This window comes from Pleurodeles waltl, chromosome 3_1 (assembly GCF_031143425.1).
Source record: "Pleurodeles waltl isolate 20211129_DDA chromosome 3_1, aPleWal1.hap1.20221129, whole genome shotgun sequence".
Lineage (NCBI taxonomy): Eukaryota > Metazoa > Chordata > Amphibia > Caudata > Salamandridae > Pleurodeles > Pleurodeles waltl.
Genome location: NC_090440.1, coordinates 1,945,177,324 through 1,945,197,652, shown reverse-complemented (window position 1 = coordinate 1,945,197,652; position 20,329 = coordinate 1,945,177,324). Strand labels below are relative to the sequence as shown.

The 20,329-nt window shown below is 41.3% G+C and overlaps 1 protein-coding gene across 1 annotated transcript in view; it reads right to left on the bottom strand.

Annotated features, from left to right (window-relative positions):
• The window catches only part of TAOK1 (TAO kinase 1), a 959,977-nt gene that overhangs the window by 799,719 nt on the left and 139,929 nt on the right, over window positions 1-20,329 (bottom strand). The window contains exon 2 of the mRNA XM_069226237.1: window positions 4,269-4,499. Within this exon, the coding sequence (XP_069082338.1) occupies window positions 4,269-4,400 (132 nt within the window). The 5' untranslated portion in view covers window positions 4,401-4,499. The remainder of the gene's footprint in view (window positions 1-4,268; window positions 4,500-20,329) is intronic.

The window sequence follows — 20,329 nt, the reverse complement described above, 5'->3', positions numbered from 1 at the left end:
CGTGTCCACACCGGCATCTCGGTGTCGAGGCTTGTCTCCAGCACTTTCTCGGTCCCGAGAAGGCTGCGTGCCGGTGTCTCGACCGGAGTCGGACGATCTCGGCACTGTTTGGGCCTTTTTCGGTGCCGACGGTCGGTCACCGATTTTATGGGTTGAGCCATGGCCTGGTGGCAGTGGCGTCCCCTGGGCCTTGTAAATGTTTCTTTGTGTGGTTTTCGACGTCTTACTCACGGTTTGTGTATCGTCGAATCCTTCGGAGTCTGAGTCTTGGATCGAGAAGGTACCTTCCTCTTCCTGTTCCTCGAACTCCCGTTGGGCTGTCGGTGCGGACGCCATTTGAAGTCTTCTGGCTCGACGGTCTCGGAGTGTTTTTCGGGACCGGAACGCACGACAGGCCTCGCAGGTGTCTTCGCTGTGCTCAGGTGACAGGCACAGGTTGCAGACCAAGTGTTGGTCTGTGTAGGGGTATTTATTGTGGCATTTGGGGCAGAAACGGAACGGGGTCCGTTCCATCGGCGTTCTTCAGCACGCGGTCGGGCCGACCAGGCCCCGACGGAGGATCGAAAAATTACCCCGAAGGGCACCGGAGCTCTTTGATCTTCGATGCGGTGTTGAATGTAAGTATGCCGATCCCGAACGCAACAATACCGACGAAAATCTTCCGAAATTAACTATTTTTTCTGTTCCGAAACTCGGAGCGACAGGAACACGTCCGAACCCGATGGCGGAAAAAAAACAATCGAGGATGGAGTCGACGCCCATGCGCAATGGAGACAAAAGGAGGAGTCACTCGGTCCCGTGACTCGAAAGACTTCTTCGAAGAAAAACAACTTGTAACACTCCGGCCCAACACCAGATGGCGAGCTATTGCAGAACATGCGTATCTACAGCGACAGATGCCATCGAACATATCTTTCCCTTTACTCTTTATTCCATACAGGCATTCCCCGAACTGAAGAATATTCGCTCTCGCAGAAAATAGGATTAGATATAAGTTATGAACATATTTTTACAAAAACTTTTGAATACCTCTACGCTAAGACTGAGCACCATACCGCAGTGGGTGGTAGGTAGTTGGTAGGAAGTGTAGAATAAGGATCTAGAGTCTTAATAAAATGAACAGTTAATAGATTTTAAATAAGGCAGAAAAACATACTGAGTTCTTGAACTACAGTAGACTGAGTTTATAGCAGTATAAACTGATCAGATTGCAACAGGGTGAGGAGTCTAACATGACCAAATGCAGCGAACCCACCTCCATAAAACCCATCCGAGCAAAGCTTTCCACATTTTTAGAATGTTTATAAATACTTAATCTCCTTCTTAAAACTAAATTGCATCAACCATTGCTAGCCTGATGCCTACCATATATAAACAAAGAAGAAATTAACAGCCTAATAAGTCTACAAAAGAAAAATTTAAAAAGCTCACTTCCCATTTGAAAGTACAGGGCGTTCTGAATCCCATGATGTCTTGTACTGTTATTTACCTTTTCACTAGCTTGTGTGAGTGGGTTTCTAGAATACGGAGTGTTTTTTACTCACACTCGACATTTCAGTGTTAGGAATCATTTGTGTGTGTCCATGTAACTGCCATCACTGTGCCTTCAAAATATGTGAAATTCTCTTCTTGTGGAAGGAAAAAAGCTTCTATAGATCCCCACCAGGGCTGAGTGGTCTGACAAAGAACGTGAATTCTACTAAAAAATGTTTAAGGAACATTTGAAAACCAGAGAACTCATGAGGCTGCAGGGGAAGCAGGAAGAGCTCAGAAACGAGGAAAGGAATATCAGCAACAAGCCCTGCAAGGAAGACTCAGCTTATACTGCCATTGTGTAGTGGTTCACTAAGCATTCCATAGTGCAAGGGAACCACGTATGGACATACTACTAGCCACTTTGGGTGTTACAACAAACACAAACGTGATGGGAAGAATGCCTGCAAACAGTGTAAACCAGTGTCAATCGCTCTGAGTAGCATTCTAACTAATAGCAGGCCAAAACACAGGTATTTCCTGTGAAATGCCATACCATTTCATGAATTTTTACTTCTAGTACCAAATATGGTTTGGTGTGACCTCACAAGTGCAAGCTTCTGGTAAAAAGGTCCTGTGAGATACCAGCAGGAGAATAGTTCAAGGAAAAATGGTCTGCAGATGAAATATTTTTTTCGCAAGTGCAAAATTTATGTGAAATTGTGCAATGCAAAGTTTCAAGTAATTTCCGATAGGTCTGCAACCTGACATTTAGGAACTACACCAGTATAACTAAAATTTCCTCCAGGCCTAATTCTAACAAATCTTGCACATGGGATTAAAAGTGTTTTGGGGACACCACACACAGCGGCTTGTATTTTAATACTTATGATTATCAACTGAAATCCTATGATGCACAATTTTCATTTCATATTAGACCATTCCAGTTCTTGGTGTATCCAGAGACACCCAGGCAGTGTATCACTGTAAACTTTTCTAGTACTTCCTACTGAACCTTGGAATAAAAACCTGCGAGCTTCATTCCAAAAGCAGCGTTGCACCAGAGATATGCGCACCCATTGACAAAATGTTCACAAATGGTGGTAAGAAGCAAGCAGAATGGAGAAGTATGTCACCTAGGTGGGTGAGGGATCAACATATCAATGAGTAAACACCTGTCCTTAAGAAACAGGTCCCTCTGCTGTAAAGTACCCCTTTTACTTTATGGTTCTTTAACTCAACCTCTTCCCTTGGTTTAGCATATAATACTCATTGAACTCTGTAGGCTTCCAATAACCTCATGAGTGAAGGTAAAGGGGTTTACCATCTCAACAATAGTACAGTTGTATGACGGTCACAAAGTTTACCCAATCAGTATCATTAACATCTTGCTCCATTCTCCCACCCATAGCTAAACTATTATCGATCAAATTAGGATTTGCTACTTTAATCAAGCAATTACATTTTAGCTGGCTAGAACTCAAACATGTATACAATGATATTATGCCCTTCTTAGCCACTCTGAAAAGTAAGCATACTCTATTTTAGATTGTTTCTTGCTGAACCTTCTAAGCTCTTCAATACCTTTTCAATAACCCTTCATACTGCAATTCTGACATGTCTTAGCAAATGTTACCACTACCAATTTGCTCAAGTTGAAAAGGTGGAATGCTGAGTTAGCATTGCTCATCCTTTGTATTTCATAGGCATTTACTTCACTGAGTCATCCTTCCTATTTAGTTTTCTAACTTATTATAAATGTTTTAATGTATTTTCTAGCATATTGATAAAACATGGTATTGTGAATGTGCCTGACCAATAACACTTTGAAATAGAATCATGAAGCTCTGCTCAAAGAACTTCTTTAACATGGTTGAATATTGCATTTCCTTTTTCTTTACTACTCAATTCCTAATGACTTCTGACATTAACACTTGTGTTTTCCTTCTTAAGAGGCCCCGAAATACAGCCATCTACTATCAAATTTGTGATTTAGAAAATTTTCCATTATGTGGTTTATTGAGAAGGGAATGTATGTAAAACGTGTGGTAGCAGGGCTGTGCATGGTAGGAGTATGAGTACCAGAACCAGTGGGATCCATTTTGGATAGCCCCTGAAATGCATTGTACAAAACTCTGGGTGTGCAAAGCTTCCCCAGACAGTGGAAATATATTAACTACATTTATGTGGAGGGAGGAGACCCAGACATCCGATATTTCAAAACAATTTTGGAAAGAGCCGAATAGAGAATCCCTTTCGCATAGGTATTAAGGAGAAAACAATAACAGCCTAACTTAGTTGTAATCCAACTATGTTATTTAGTAGGAATAAACAATCCACTACCACCAATCTGTGATAACCATCTTAATATCCATAAAAAGGTGAATTTGGAAAAATATTTTAAGCAGTCTTTCTATTTATACTTATCCTGATTTGTACCTCAAACAGATTTACATCTCAGTGTTTTTCACACACCTCAACTGGCCAGGGGCAAGCAATAAGTACAGTACTTCACTATCCAAGATGACAGCACCAATACCCTTCAGCTCACTGTTTATTGAGGGCACTTACTGATGTCTTTCCATGTTGTGTTTGTGGCACCACTACGGTGCTATTTAAACATATATTAATTCATTTAAAAGTACTCTTTACCAGATATATTTATGAACCTTTTAGAGTAAGGCTACAAAAAGCACATCTTTAGTTACCCCTTATCACTAATGTCTGAAAACTCAACATAACACACTACCAGTGAAAGCACTTAATTATTAGACAACCTCGTTAAAGACACTTACGAAATATACCGCTCCAAAGCTTCCATGTCCTATCTCCCGGAGATCAGAGAAGAGCTTCTCTGGATCTTCCCTGAAGAAGAGGTCTGCTATTTCAGGGTCTTTCAAGCTTCCAGCTCGGTTGGTCGACGGCATCCTGCTGGGCAGAGAGCCGTCTGACTATCTGGGTTTAAAATGTGATCTCAAGATGTGGTTCATCTGCGTGAACGGTGGTTCTTTTTTCTGCATGGACTACTGCAAAAGAAAAACAGAGATTGTTCAGAAAATGGGCAAGGATCTGAAAAAAAATAATCACATATGGCCAGCAGTGAAGCTCAAATGTCAACAAACCATGCATGCAAAATGTCCTAACTTGTTTAAATGTACTTAACATAAAGATATCACACAGTTCTGTTTACCAATTAAGTTTACAGCTAGAAAGACATGGTGTCAAAGTTCAAACTTACTTAAGCCTATTTCTGCTCTCACTGATCGGCTTTGGTATTAATATCCCACAAACCTACTACTTTGTTGAGCCTTGATGTTAGAAATTGGGCTTCTAGTTGCAGTGGTATGCACCCTGTTCTAGTAGGGACCACAATCCTAATCACAGCAAGTTAAAATACACAATCTAGATTAACCTGTGCTCGCCCTCTGTTAACTTGGTGCAGAGCAGGCAATGTGTAAATTGTAATGTGTAAAGTATTTGTGCAACACACACAAATCACAGGAAGTACACCACAAAAGGTGTAGAAAAAAAGCGTGTTTATCTGCATCAATCAAGACCAATTTGACAAAAATCCAATTTGTCACCCATTAGATGTTAACTTTTTAAAGTTAAACAAAACAATGCCGATAAGGGGTTATGGGATAAAGAGGTGATGCCGGGCACTTCTTTTCACTTCCCTTGAGCACTCTTATAAGCACCTTTTTCTCATGTACGGTTTGGAGCAACCTTTAAGTACTGAACGTATGTAAATGTGTTTTTGATTAAATATAAAAAGCATTGAATTGATTTTCAGGATACAGTGTTCAATTGTTTTTCTTTCTCTCTTTCTTGTATAAAAATTATTTTTGGGAATGTGAATGTAATACTGAGTATTGCTACGTATTTTTGCTAGTAAGACCATTTGTTCTTTGTATCGTATTATACCTAGATCCTTTGGCCTTTTTTGAGTTACCCCATTAGTTTGTAAGGGTTTTTGATGAAAGCAGGCGGTAAAGAGTAATGAAGCCGCACAGGGTCTTTGAGAAAGCGGCAGGAGAGCATAATGGAGTCACTCGGGGTTCTCGATGAAAGCAGGCAGCAAAGCCGATCAGGGATGTTGCTGAAAGTGGACAGCAAAGTGAAACAAAAGCCACTCTGTGTCTCTGATGTCTCGGAGACCCTTAGTAGAACCAGAGGCAAGTTAGGAAGCCATTGGAGTAACACCGTGGCTAGTGTACGAGTCCTGGACTACCGGGCGGAGATCAGGAGGCAAGAGGGCAGTGCAGCAGTTCTTGGGAATAGTCAATGCTGGTATAGGGGCAATCCTGGCACACAGCAGTCTTTACTCAAGCAACGTTTTCTTGAGTCCAGAAGTGTACTGTTTTTAGTGGGTCAGAGGCCCAGTACCTATACTAAAAAAGTGCCTTTGATTTGGCAGATGATTTCAAAAGGTTTCTGTGAAGTGCACATGTACCCTTTTCAGCTCAGTCCCGGCTCCAGGCTATCAGTGGGGGGTAATGGCTCTGGTCATTGCCCTTTCAGATGCAACTGGGAACCCTTCCCAACCTCCTCCCCAGGAGGGCCCATCAGTATGCAGATGAATGCAGATGCAGCTGAGTATCTAGTATTGTGGTGTCTGAAGGGAATGAACAAGTGTAGCTGCCACCTTGCCCAGGCCAGACATGTATTGGATTTAGGCTGTATGCACACAGAACAGTGAGGGCAGAGAAATGCACACATTCTAAAAGTAAAAAGAACAGATGATCGACAGAATACTGAACAATGTAAACATTCACCCCAAGTCACAAAGATCTGGGTTTAATCCCTTGGTTTTTTGCCCACCGCGCCAACCCAGTTTGGACACAGCCACATGCAAATCAGTCATGACCCTGTTCCCCATGGGAGCAGTCCAGCCTGAACTGCCAGGGCAGGTCCTCCTTGGACAGGAAACAAGCATCCTGGGACCGGTATCGGGGTATCACCCCTCATCAGCCAGGCTAGCGTGAATCCAGGGGCGCAGTGAGCAGGGGACCCACCTCTGGAGATACCTTTCCCAATTAGGGCAACAAAAGCAAGAGGAACAGATGATGGACAGAATGCTGAACAATGCACATATTCACCCCCAGTCACAAAGATGTGGGTTTAATCCATCATTTTTTTGCCAACCACACCACCCCAGTCTAGACCCAGCCATATGTAAATCAGTCATGACCCTGTTCCCCATGGGAGCAGCCCGGCCTGAACTGCCAGGCTAGGTCCTCCCTGGACCCGAAATAAGTATCCTGGGACCAGTGTCGGCGTATCACCCCTTATCAGCCAGGCTAGCTTGAATCCAGTAGTTCAGTGAGCACAGGACCGACGACTGAGCATACCCTTCCCACTTAGGGACAGATGATAAACAGATACCTAAGTTCTACAGAGGAGGCTTATGGGTCACTAACCCTTTTAGTCTTTCAACGAAATTCAGATTCAGGAAACTACTTTTTAGGACAAGGCTAGGCAGCGCATGAGCGGTCTCTTCTACACATTCTGTAATCAGTTCATGGGCTTTCATCCCGCCCAGTAGCTTATTTATTTGGTGTGTCCTTGAAAAAGGCTTCTTTGCTATTGGGTAATTTATCTTTTAAGGCCCGCCTTGTGCCTATTTCTTTCCTACCCTTGACCAGAGATTAACTACTTGTATTGATGTTTTCGTGCACCATTTTTTTTTTCCCCCATCGGTTACTTGTCTGCTTCTTTACTGGTTGAGTTTGGAACTCTGTCTGACAAACGGTTGGTTGTTTTATGTGGCATCCTGAAATGGCTTTGCTGGTAGTGTTATGAACTTCATTTGACGAAAAACCTTGCACTGCGTTTTGTTCCAAAGAGCCATACCTTTAGCATAATGAAGACTTAAACCGTGCTCCCCAGCTCCAAGGCAGTTCTGGCCGTTACGCCACATCCTCTGTACTGCCTCTTCTCTTCTATTTTCGGTACTCTTGTTTAGCAATCGCAGTTGGGGCACCTCACCGACGCTCCTTGCAAACCCCTCAATGAGGCTGCCCTCTCTGTACAGCTCTTGCTCTTACTGCTTCCCTTGCATCCTCTTCTGTTGTTACAGATAAACCCTTTTGTATCTTTTGTTGCAGTCTAATGTGCTCTTATAGTTTACGTTTTGCTTGAGTACCACACAAAATTGTTAAATAAATATGTACATAAATATTAAAGCAAAGCTCATTGTGTCTCGTTCTCCTCTGAGGAGGTACAGCCAGCCGAACTGCAGAAACCTCTATCAGTGTGGCACCCCTTCCTTCAGCAATCAGGGCTGGGTCATTTTGCCACTGCTCCTCGCAAACCTCCTTCAATGCAGCCTCCCTCTCAGTCTATGGCTGCTGGAGCTTTCTCGTTCTCCTCAAAGGAGGTACATCCAGTCAGAGGAGCAGGACATGGGAGTCGTTCTGCGGGTCACCGGTCATTGCAAGTGGTTCAACTTCAGCTCCATGAGCAGTCGCCAAGGCAACCATCTGGACTACTTGGCTACATGGTGTAGCAGGTGCAGTGGCACAGGGCCCAAAAGCGGCAGGAAACCGACTGAACACAGATTATGGCTGTATGTTGGTACTAAGCAAGAATTTACAAGTGAAGTTACCTTGCAAGCACCAGGGCCATGATTTGAAAGGTGCAGCAGGTGCAGTGGCACAGGGGCCAAAAGCTCCAGGAAACACAATGAACACCATTTATTGCTGTATGTTGCTACTAAACAAGCAGTCGCAAGCGCAGTTACACTGCAGGCACCAGGGCCATGATTTGAATGAGGCAGTGGGATAGGGACCAAAAGCCCCAGGAAAGCCACTGAACACAGATTAGTTCTCAAACTGCTACTAAACAAGCAGTCACAAGTACAGTTACCTTGCAGGCACCAGGGCTATGATTTAAATGGTGCCGCAGGAGCAGTGGCACAGGGCCAAATTCTCGAGGAAACTCACTGAACACCGATTATTGCTATATTTTACCAGCTGTCAGGAGTGCCTTCTTGGTTCTTTTGTAACTACTGCACCCAAAGTAACATATAGCCTAAAGTATCACTGTAATAAATGCTGTAACCTATTGGACTTTTCAGTCTACCTACACCCTATGTTACATTCTGCACATTTATATGGCACATTTTCATAGTTTTTGTATGGTCCTAAAATGCTTCTGAATCTGGACACAATAACACCTTGGCAAGGGCACTCTCCATTCTGTAACATTAGCATTTCAGCCATTGTAAACACTATATAAATACTTATAACTTACCATATGGCATTCCATACCAAGCATTGGCAAAGCCAATAGGTCTTGGATATGGCTTTGTCAATGTTTTGTTAGTCTTTTAATACAGCAGTGCTAGCTTCAGGGCAGCATAACTGAAAATAAATAAAAACTCTATAACGCAGGCAACACTGGCTGTGTTATACAGCTTTTTTACAATAGTTTCAGCCATTTGCAACATAGCTGAAAAACATTAGCAAAGCCAATAAATCTTGCATAGGTAAGACCTAACGCCAATGCTTTAAGCTTTTTGCTTAGATTGCACAGCTGCTCACCACGCCGCAACTTACAACAAAAAACAGCTTATCATTAAAAGCATAGACAAAAGCTATTGCATTTACTAATGCCATAACTTTCTATCTCGCTCTCTCACGAGCTATCCCCGCTTCACTAAAATAGTTAACTTCAGATCTTCACGCTCAGTTTCTTTCCTATGCCTTTTCAAATTTTCCATCTCTCAAACACACGCTATAATCCTCGTCTTAGGGTGTCTTCTGCATACACAAAAGCTCCCTCTTTAGGTATCTGTGGCCTGCTCTCCCCTTTTTTTCTCTTTCTAAAATACTATTTCTGCTCCTCAGTCTCAATGTCGGTAACTACTACCTGCACAAACTACCTATGCCTCTCATTCATCCTTTCTATCTATTCTCTGCAGCTCTCACAGCTATCTACTCACCACGCCACATAATACTACTACACAAATACACTACACAACACAATTCCACACCACACAAATAAACACACAATCAATTACAATGCAACACACAATTCCACTATGCATCACATACATGCACTACAAAACAAAACACATAGATAACACACACTATCATTTACAATGCCAATAGTACTAACTCTCACAAATGTGAGACATACTGCATGGCAAATGCTTGTTTTATTTTTTATTTAGCACTCCATGAAAGTGCATGCACTTTCATGCTCTCTCCCTCGCATATCCGCTTTCCCCTCAAATATCTGCCTTCAGTGTTGATCCCACCCCTCCCAGCTTGCTGTTAAAGCACAGAAACATGTATATTTTAGCCAGGCTATAACTTAAGAGCAGTCTTTCAAGGGTTGTTTGGTATGTTTTCGTTCATGCATTCCATTTACTACTTAAATGATCAAGCCTTGGCACACAAAGACTTGTAAAGTTCTGGGGAAGGGGCCAGCTCCTGCACTTACTCAGCAAGGATTTGAGGAAGAGAATACACTTAGAATGACAGAAAAGGAGATGCTTCTCCTGGCTGCCTGTAAATCTGCTGCCTGTGCTATTGTAGAGGACTAAACATCTGGAGCAATGAGCAAACTATACCTTGGCAAGTGCTTTTCTTACAATTCAGACATTGCTTATCCTTTTTATATTCTGTTCAAGTTTTCCTCAGTGAAACTTTTTAAAAACGAAACCGTGCTACTTTTAAAGATTGAAAATGAACCTTAAGGGTAGGCCAGGGCTTGAATGAGCGTTGATGATTTCCCGTGTCCTCAATGTAATAAAAGTCTCTCAGGGTGTCAAGGCTCAAGAAAGTGCGAGCAAAAAATTCATACCTGAGTCACAGTATTATTCATTTAAGGATGCGTTGCAGGGGCTGAGGTGACACAAATTGAGAACTTTTGACAAAGAAATCAGGCCTCCCTCTTCTGGTTCAGTCCCAAAAAGAAGAGCACACTCACGGCAAGCAATCTAACATTTGAAGCAACCAAAGGCAATCCAAAGGATAAGAGTGCTGTCTAGGATGGCCCACGATCCAGAAGAGAGCACAGCAGCAGGAAATTAACTTCTCTTTGAATTATCAAGCAAAAGTGATTCGGATTGAGAGACACAGGAGTGTCAAATTCTGCTTAGTATGCTCTCAATCATTTTAAGTGCTGAAAAACAAAATTTCTCAATACTGGGAACCAATTGATTAAATTCTGAAATGGACAGGTATATTGGACATGTGACTGAATAATTGGCAATGGCCATACTGCCATCCGAGTAACACTCAAAGCCAGAGTAACTTACTGTCTCTCACAAGATCTGTAATACCCCTATTAACATTCCTAAACCATCTCTGCTTCACAACTAAACCAGCTACTTTATGAGAACAGCAAGTCTTGCATGCTCGTATTCTGGACGGAAAGCTGAAGACCTCATCAGGTGAGGGGATAGGCAAGAGTATCAAGTTGGATGCGAGTGGCACATCTAGTGCACAAGACCACTACTTTCTCTTCCCTGATATTTGGTCTCCGATTAGAAGATACAAGCCACTTAATTCCTTCAGCACAATACAGCTAAACTAGGGAAAGTCATTTTAATGTCAATTATGGTTCTTTTAGTCCTTCCTTAACACCCTGGGTGCCCTGGACGAGCTGGCCTCGCCCTTGGCCACGGTTGCCCAGTGCCGAGGACGAGACCAGCTCGTCCTGCTATGGGCCCTTGGGGGGGCATGCAATCGCTCCTACTCTCCCCCCCCCAACCCCACCTCCTGCTCCCCTGGGGACAAAATTAAATGGTCTGAAATAAATTTGATCCCCTGGGGAGCGACCCGTGCCTAAGGGGTCACTCCCCTCACCTGAAACTGAAAAGGAAAAAGAAATCCCTGCTGTCTAGTGGTTTCTGCCCCCAAGGGGGGCAGTTTGGCCTAATAGAAATAGGCTGATCTGCCCCCACGGGGGGCAGAAATGGCCTAGAGTTAAAGACAGTGTGTAAAAAAAAGACATCTGTTTGAGAATGCACTGTAATTCACATGCTAGTATGGGGACCCTAAAATTCAGAGATGTGCAAATAACCACCGCTTCTCAACACCTTATCTTGTGCCCATTTTGGAAATACAAAGGTTTTCTTGATACCTATTTTTCACTCTCTATATTTTGCCAAATGAATTGCTGTATACCCGGTATAGAATAAAAACCCATTGCAAGGTGCAGCTCATTTATTGGCTCTGGGTACCTAGGGTTCTTGATGAATCTAAAAGCCCTATATATCCCCACAACCAGAAGAGTCCAGCAGACATAACGGCATATTGCTTTCAAAGTCTGACATCGCAGGAAAAAGTTACAGAGTAAAACATGGCAAATAAAGGCTGTGGTTTTTTTCACCTAAATTTCATATTTTTTTTTATTTTAGCCGTTATTTTCTGTGGGAAAACCTTGTAGGATCTGCACAAACGACACCCTGCTGAATTCAGAATTTTGCCTACTTTTCAGAAATATTTAGCTTTCCGGGATCCAGCATTGGTTTCACACCCATTTCTGTCACTTACTGGAAGGAGGCTAAAAGCACAAAAATTAGTTAAAATGGGGTATGTTCCAGTAAAATGCCAAAATTGTGTTAAAAAATGTGGTTTTCGGATTCAAGACTGTCTGTTCCTGAAAGCTGGGAAGCTGGTGATTTTAGCACCACAAACGCTTTGTTGATGCCCTTTTCAGGAAAAAAAAAAACACAAGCCTTCTTCTGCAGCCCTTTTTCCCCATTTAAAAAAAACAACAACAAAAAAAAGATTTTCGCTGCATTTTGGCCAATTTCTTGGTCTCCTTCAGGGGAACCCACAAACTCTGGGTTCTTCTAGAACCCCTAGGATGTTGGGGAAAAAAGGACGCAAATTTGGCGTGGGTAGCTTATGTGGACAAAAAGTTATGAGAGCCTAAGTGCAAACTGCCCCAAATAGCCAAAGAAATGGCCTGGCACCTGAGGGGGGAAAAGGCCTGGCAGCGAAGGGGTTAAAACGAGTTGGTAATTCTATGAGTAAGTAGGCAGAACGGAATGAAGCATCACAAATATTGTCACTTCAAAAGAATTTGAGCACTCCATATTTGATCAACCCATGAGCCAAGAAACTTAGCTACGAGTCACCAACAGTCTTCTCATGTTCCTACTTGTCTTTTCAGAAAGGTAGGTTTGTAAGCACAGCATGTTTATCGAAAATTAGCTGGCAAGGAGGAGAAGCACACTTGGCGTATATCAGAATTATCTAAGTAATTTTTACTTACACCTTCCCAACTTTTTGAAAATCTGATTTCACCACTTAAAAAGCATATACCTAATCAGGGTTCAAACAAATTTATTATGTGGACCTTTCTGAATAAATGACATTCTGGTAAGATGTAACAGGAGAAATTATTGCCAAAAGTATGCACAGTAGCCTAAATATTGTCCTTACATGTGTGTGTTTTTGATAGACTATCCATGTTCTCCTTGATTTGGTAGAAAGACACTGACGTTGCTGAGCAGTCTGGAATCCTCTGATGTCTTACAATTTATAAATGGAACATACTATACACCTGGCAATACAAAGGTCCACATGTCACCAAAAACAAATGTTGAGAGGTTCTAAAGGACTTTTTTCTTTCCAGGTAAAGGCTCAGACACCATGAAATTAATGTGAGCAGTTTCTTCAGTTCAGGTGATAAGGTTTTTGTTCTTTTTAAAAAACAATTTGCATGAAATTCAGTTAGTACCTTTAAGATTAAGGAAGGCGCTGTCACAAAAATAACCTTGCCCTTGTAAAAGACTACACAATACTCAGCAGATGAAAGAACGTGAAGCTTGCTGAGCCATTAGACATTGAGAATGCCATATTTCAAGTAAGGGAGTGTATGATGCAGGATGTCAGTCTCAGATGGGTAGTGCATAAGCAAAGTCAAGATCAGGTTCACTTCCCCTGAGAGACTAACAACGTAAAAGACCATCAAACTGGTAAACTTGCTTTTCAAGGATACAACTTCATGTTTATTAAAGTACGCTACATGGACCTATGAGCAACAGTTACATAAATCAACTGTATACCCTGTAGTAATAAGACAAAAAAAACAGAAAAACTTTAACTTAGAAAGAACATAAGAGAACTCAACTATCCAAGTCTCGAGAGCAAACTCAATGTTTTGCTACTCTACTGCTTACAGCATAAAATTAATTCTAGGCATACACATAATGGCTGTAATTGATTTTTAAGCTCCGTAGATTCATATAAATACTTTTACTCTAGAATCCATTAATGAAAACATTGAGATAGGTACTACTAACTGCATATTTTTGGACTGCAAATCGGGAGACTGAGTGCAGTTCTTGTCCAAATGGTGATGCAGATTCACATATGAAGCAAAGTAAAAGACATGGACATTAATTTAAACTCGGAGACCTTGAAAACCACAAAGTACAAGTCACATGACAAAAAAAGAAAAATGTTCCACCTCTAACTTCATGGAGATTATCTGCTTACAAAGGAATTTATCAGTGCTCGTAAAAACTGAAGTCCCAGATTATTAAACAGGAGTTTGAGGACGGCTGTTATAACACTACAAAATGTGGTGTGCTACAAACAAGGCAAAATGTATCCTGAAAATCGGTGGAAGACTGAGCCTTAACCAGCCAGTCAATTACACAATGGAACAAAAGTACAATGTGAAGAAAAATGTGTGCTTAAACTATTGAGAGAACGCCTGTGATTGTTCTAGGAGAATCTAGGGTAGACATCCGTACTAATAATGCCAATCTCAGTTTGCCTCTGAAACCAAATTACTCTTAGTAAATGAAAACATGGAAGCATTTATCTTGAACCGTGTTTCCCAAACAGTGTGTTGAAAGCTGATATTTAGTGGGCTGTTAAACTTCAAGTAATAAAGATGCCTTAAATCCTTTATTCATCTTGCCACATTTGCTGTGTTTCAAAGACAGAGGTCAAATGTCAAGCTATGTCTTCTGACAAATTTTAGTTTAATTTTATTAACATGGAGATTTGTTTTTACAATCTCATCTCACTTTGCAGTCAGAGAAAGTAAAGTGAATTATGTGACAACCACACTGGGGGATAGGGCGTGTGAAAGGAATGGGTGAACGATGTCAAAATGAAATGTAAATGAACTGTACACATTCAGCAGATAAGGCACCAAAAATAATCACTTTTTTGTGAATCTAAAATGTGGTGGAAACAAAGATTTTAGGAGAATTAAAAAAAAAACAAGATAATACATATTCACTGTAATACGATTTCACACATTATCACTTCTGTGCAGTATAGTTTTAGGAGTAAAACTATGCAACTGTGCAGATTTTACTGGCTATTTCAATGAAAAATGTGTTGTCTGTAAATTACAGTGCACTATCACATGATGCGTTCAGTTACATTAAAAAAATATTGCCTGCCTCATTCATTGAAGCTAGGTGTATTGCGAAAGTACTGCTCTAAAACTGGGTAATGGTTCTAAACATTTTGGGAAGCACTGATTTAGAAGAACGACAGGCTGCCTCCTGTCCTCAATCTGCATGGCCTCCAATATAATAGCCAGTGAGCCCATGTGAAAGGTTTCCACCAGGAAAAACTGTTTCCGTTTATGACAGATTTAAAATTGCCCAGAGTGTTTCTGAGTGCACTAAAATTCACCACCATGTTACGCCTAAGAGGGAGCTTTTGAAATTCTATAGAAGTATGGATGGGTGACTTTTGCAATCTTGACAATTTGTGTAAGGATAAAGACATACCCTTTCTGGATGATATAGAGTACCCAATAACAGTTATTTCAATCTACTATTAGTAATAAAAAAACAAAAAGTTAGCTTTCTTTCAAATTGGGATGCATGCTTCACAGTGACGACCAGGGCTCTAGTGAAGACGGCATAATGTACAACTCAGAAATTAAACTGTACTTAGACTGGGCAATTAATAGCCCTTGCTATCAAATCTCCAAGGCCTTCATCTATCTGTAACTATAATAAACAGGTACAGTACAGAAACCCTTCAGAAGAATTCAGAGGGAGGAGCTCAGCAAACCTGTTTAGCTAATGTTGCATTGTATAGGCTGCCATACTGAAGGCTACATTTCTTTGTCTTGAGTGCCAGGACAAACTTAGCAGGACTTACTTGATCAACTCTAACCACAAAATGACTTTATCTTTGACTGAAAGAGGGGGACCCAGGAATTTAATTTGTTTTCTTTACGTGGTGCTTACCAGGCATAAGACTTCCCATTATTGCAAACATTTCACATTTTTTATTTGAATCCAAGGATTTTGATGTTCAAGGTTCAGACTGGAGTCTATGGCAAACTACAGTCGATTGGTTCATAAACAAATGCCCCTCTCTCATAAAGGGTCTGATGGAATAAAAGGGCTCAAACTCCAAAACAGTAATGGGCATTAGTGTCCTGAGCTATTAATTTGGCCAGTTTCGTGCAAACAAGTTCACAGGGTCAAAGGTTATAAACAAATCAAAACATGACTATTCAACAGAAGGTGTGTGTGAGAACCATAAATACACAGTGGGGGTGGTGCTAGCGAAAGCACCAGCGTATTTCTGGTAAGTTCCCATAGAAAAAGCATTTTTTATTTTTTCAGTAACTTTGATGCAGTTAATCTGTACAATATGTACATTGAAGAAAAACGTTTGTTCCGTCATGGAAGGTTGTATGCTGATCCATCAAGCACGATGTTTTGCTCTCCAACAGAGAAAAAAAAAAAAATCAGCTGAAGGTAGCTACATCAAACTTATTGGTCAGTAAACCAACCACAACTTGTAAGCCTGTCAAGCACGTCTTAGAACTTAACATATTACATCACTCATTACAAAACTGCAACATTGATGACTCACTAATGACATAACGACTGATATAATCCGTGGTAGTGATACTGTTATTAACATTACTCCATGAACCAAGTTTTAGAAAAATTATATTCAGAGCTTCATATAAGCGCTCGGACATCAGTTTCTTGTCTTTTCGCAGATTCTGATACATAACGTTAACAATTGTACATAATGTGCTAAATTCTAACTTAGGACACACCACAAAGTGAGGAGGTAGGAGGGCAAAGAAAAATCAGTGGTTAGATAAAGTATACACTATGAAGAGTTATCAAACGTACTAGTAGTAGCATCTTGATTTCCAAGAAAAGCTTATACAAATATAAAAAACAAATAAAAATTAAGTGTAATGTTTTTACAAATAATATCTACATCATATGCCATGCAACTGTGCAGGACAGTGATTATATATATTAGATATGCATAACATCATGTATTTATGCAATATATAATACATTTCACCATAAAAGCTAGTATTCAAATAAGACTACTAAACTTTATGCTAGCGCTATAATAAGATCAATGGTTTTCCGAACTGACTATATCTTGCAATGGCAATTCCTATGCCAAAACATTTCATTCTAAATAAGCGACTAGTGCTTTGCTTTACGTCAAAACTTGATATTTCCTAAATACGGACAAATAATTTTTGTATCCACTCGTCCAGAAATAAACACTTTAAAAGATGGATTATGTTTTTAACTTTCACATCACATACAACACTCATTGGTCCCAGATTCTGCTTTAGAGATCCAGGTTTCTCCAGATCACTTCGAATACCGATTTCTAAGATCAACTTCCTAACACATTTATCTGGGAATTGAAGCAGGTAAGGAAAAATAGTTTCATCTCTTAGACTCTCTGGAGAATGCATTACAGACTTTGTAGCAGCAGATAATTTAAATCAACAGTTTAACAAAAATCTACATCCCTTTCACTGACTGGCCCTTTTATTTTGGCCATAGGCTGGGAACTTTCCAAATGTAAAAGATGAACTCTTATGTCAGGCATCCCAGTAAGGTTTAGGATATTAAATAAGACTTTAATGGGTCGATTCACTCAGTCACTCAACAAAATCACTGAGAGTTTATCACTATCTCGTTCATTTTTTAGATTATATAAAAACCTTAAAGCACAAGATTGAGCAAAATACAATTCTAACTGTAACCTTAAGCCCTGAATGATTTGATATATGGTCATTGATATCAATATTTTTATATACTGACTTTTGAGATACTACAAATTCACTCCTTCATCCAAAGACAGGAATCAGGCCCCATAAAGGGCCTGCAGCATTAATTTGGCATTCACAGTCTTTTTTCAGGGACTCCACCAAATGAGTATCAAATCTTTTAAGAACACGGACTGTAGAAAATAAGGATATTTTCACTACTTCCACGTTTCTCCCATTTCAGATTTGCTGCAAAATGGACACCCACATTTTTATTTACAGTGACCTATTCAAGCAGAACTTTGATATGAAACCAGACAAACGTTTTTGCCCACTTTGAAAAGATCAGCATCTAAGTCTTTACCACATTGACAATTAGTCTATTAGAAACGCTGTATTCACCGAGAGCTTCAAGTTTGCATGGCAGGCTTAGTGGGGGATAGTCCAAAAGAAGGAAATTGTCCTCGTACATAAGGCATGGCACCAGCTTATGGGAAAAATTGGCCTTCTGAAGTAAACTGTGGAGGTTAGAAATAGAAAGACTAAGTAGCAGGGCAGCCAAAATGCACCCATGCCGCAGGCCACTTTGAACCAGACTTTTTTTTCCCGACAGAATTCGGTACTCATTCAGATCCACTTGAACCCAATTTCAGAAGTGCAACTGCTGGAACATGAATAACAGATCTTGGGGATATTGTAACTCTGCAATTCAATCTATACTAACAATCAATCTGGTCTACAAAACAGTAGCATAATTCGCCTACTGCTGCAATGAATTTCCTTGCCGTCATCTAGTGGTCCATGCAGTGATACACAGTGCAACAATGTTCTCTCAATGCACTCTGCTCTCTTGGAATAGTAGCTTTGCCAAATGCCCAACTCTTGATATGATTCAAAAAGGTTGCTGGATGGGGTGTCAAGCAAATTACAGGATAACAAATTAGCCAATAATTTTGTCAGATCCTCCTACCTGTCTTGTGAGTCAGTTTAATCGAGCCACACTACCAGTCAGGTATCACCCCAGTAAGCATAACCCATTGAAAAAAAGATAGAACAATAGGTATCCCCCTACCCACCAAATATCGCTGCAAAAAAAACTATTTTATATTGTTAATTGTTTTGGAAACTATCCTGGCTTCCTGCTACAGCATTAGATGGGCATTCACCAAAAATGCAGGACTACACCTGGTTACAACATTCACAGAGAAGCTTTTGTACAAGTCAGATATATTATCAACTCACTGAGATTTACTAACATGGGCCCCCGAATTTCGAGAAGAAGCAACTTGCTCAGTATAAAACAAACACCAGAATGTATTTGTGTTACTCTGTCCTACAGCTTCCTGCATTTGATACCCTTGAATTTACAAAACTCTTGTATAACAGCAATTAGTGATATCTATTTTACAGATAATTAAATTCTCATTTCATATAATTTCTCCCACGCATTCTATCCAGCTCCTTTCTGAGTGGAAAACTGTCTTAACCAAACCACCCCTTGAACATGTCTATTTTTGTCTGCATATAATGTATGTCTGAGGTCATAACTGGCCTTTAAAGATTTCAAAAACTTTTTTACTAAGACAATCATACCACTCAACATCGCATGAGTCATTAGGGCCTATCTAACTAATTCCTGACAATTACCTCCAGTGAAGGAGACTCAAATTATAGGAGTGTAGACCATGTTTAGAGATTGGGTAGAGAACTGTTTTGTACATTGATTATTCAAAGATATCCTCAAAGTTAAATATTCACTGGCTCCTAAATCACCCACCTTAAAATCCTTGATTAATTTAAGCTGCTCAATAAGAAGAAAGTAGTAATCTATAGGGCCATTATACTTGCTGCAACGAAAGGTTGCATTCATCATCAACTCTCATCTGTCCATCATCACCCCCTCATCGACACGGACGGTCCATCATCAACCCTTGTCCATGAGTGCATCCATCATCACGCCCTAGCCATGTGTCCATCACCACCTCATCCTCCGTGTCTCCTCCATGCGTCCATCCATCCATCATCACCCCTTCGTCCATGCCTTCAACCATCATCACCCCTTCGTCCATGCGTCCATCCATCATCACCGTATGTGCGTCCATCCATCCATCATCACCTCCTCGTCTGTGCACCTGTCATTACTCTTACTCAACCATGCCTCATCACCCCCTCATCCGTCCATCATCACACCCCTTCATCCGTTCAACACCCTCCTCTTAGCCCATCACCCTCTTAGCCCATCCATCACCCTTCTTGCCTGCCTATCCTTACCCCCCTTACCAGTCCATTCTTACACCCTTACCAGTCTGTCCTCTCCCCCTCGCCGGTCCGTCATCACCCCTTCATCCATCCTCACCTGCTTTGACCATCCAATACCCCTTGTCAGTTTGTCCGTCATCACCACCTTGTCCGTCTGTCCGTCATCACCACCTTGTCCGTCTGTCCGTCATCACCACCTTGTCCGTCTGTCCGTCATCACCACCTTGTCCGTCTGTCCGTCATCACCACCTTGTCCGTCTGTCCGTCATCACCCCCCTTGTCCATACCGTCACCCGCCATCTCCCCATGTCTGTCAATCCATCATCACCCACTCATCCGTCCGTCAATCCATCATCACCCACTTGTCCGTCTCATCACTCCCTCGTCCATCTGTCATCAAATCCCCATCCATCACCAACCCCTTGTCCGTCCATCCGTCCGTCCGTCCATCCATCCATCCATCAACCCCTAGTCCGTCCGTCCATCCATCCATCCATCCATCCATCCATCAACCCCTAGTCCGTCCGTCCATCCATCCATCCATCCCTTGTCCGTCTGTTCGTTCGTTCGTCCATCCATCCATCCATCCATCCATTGTCCGTCCATC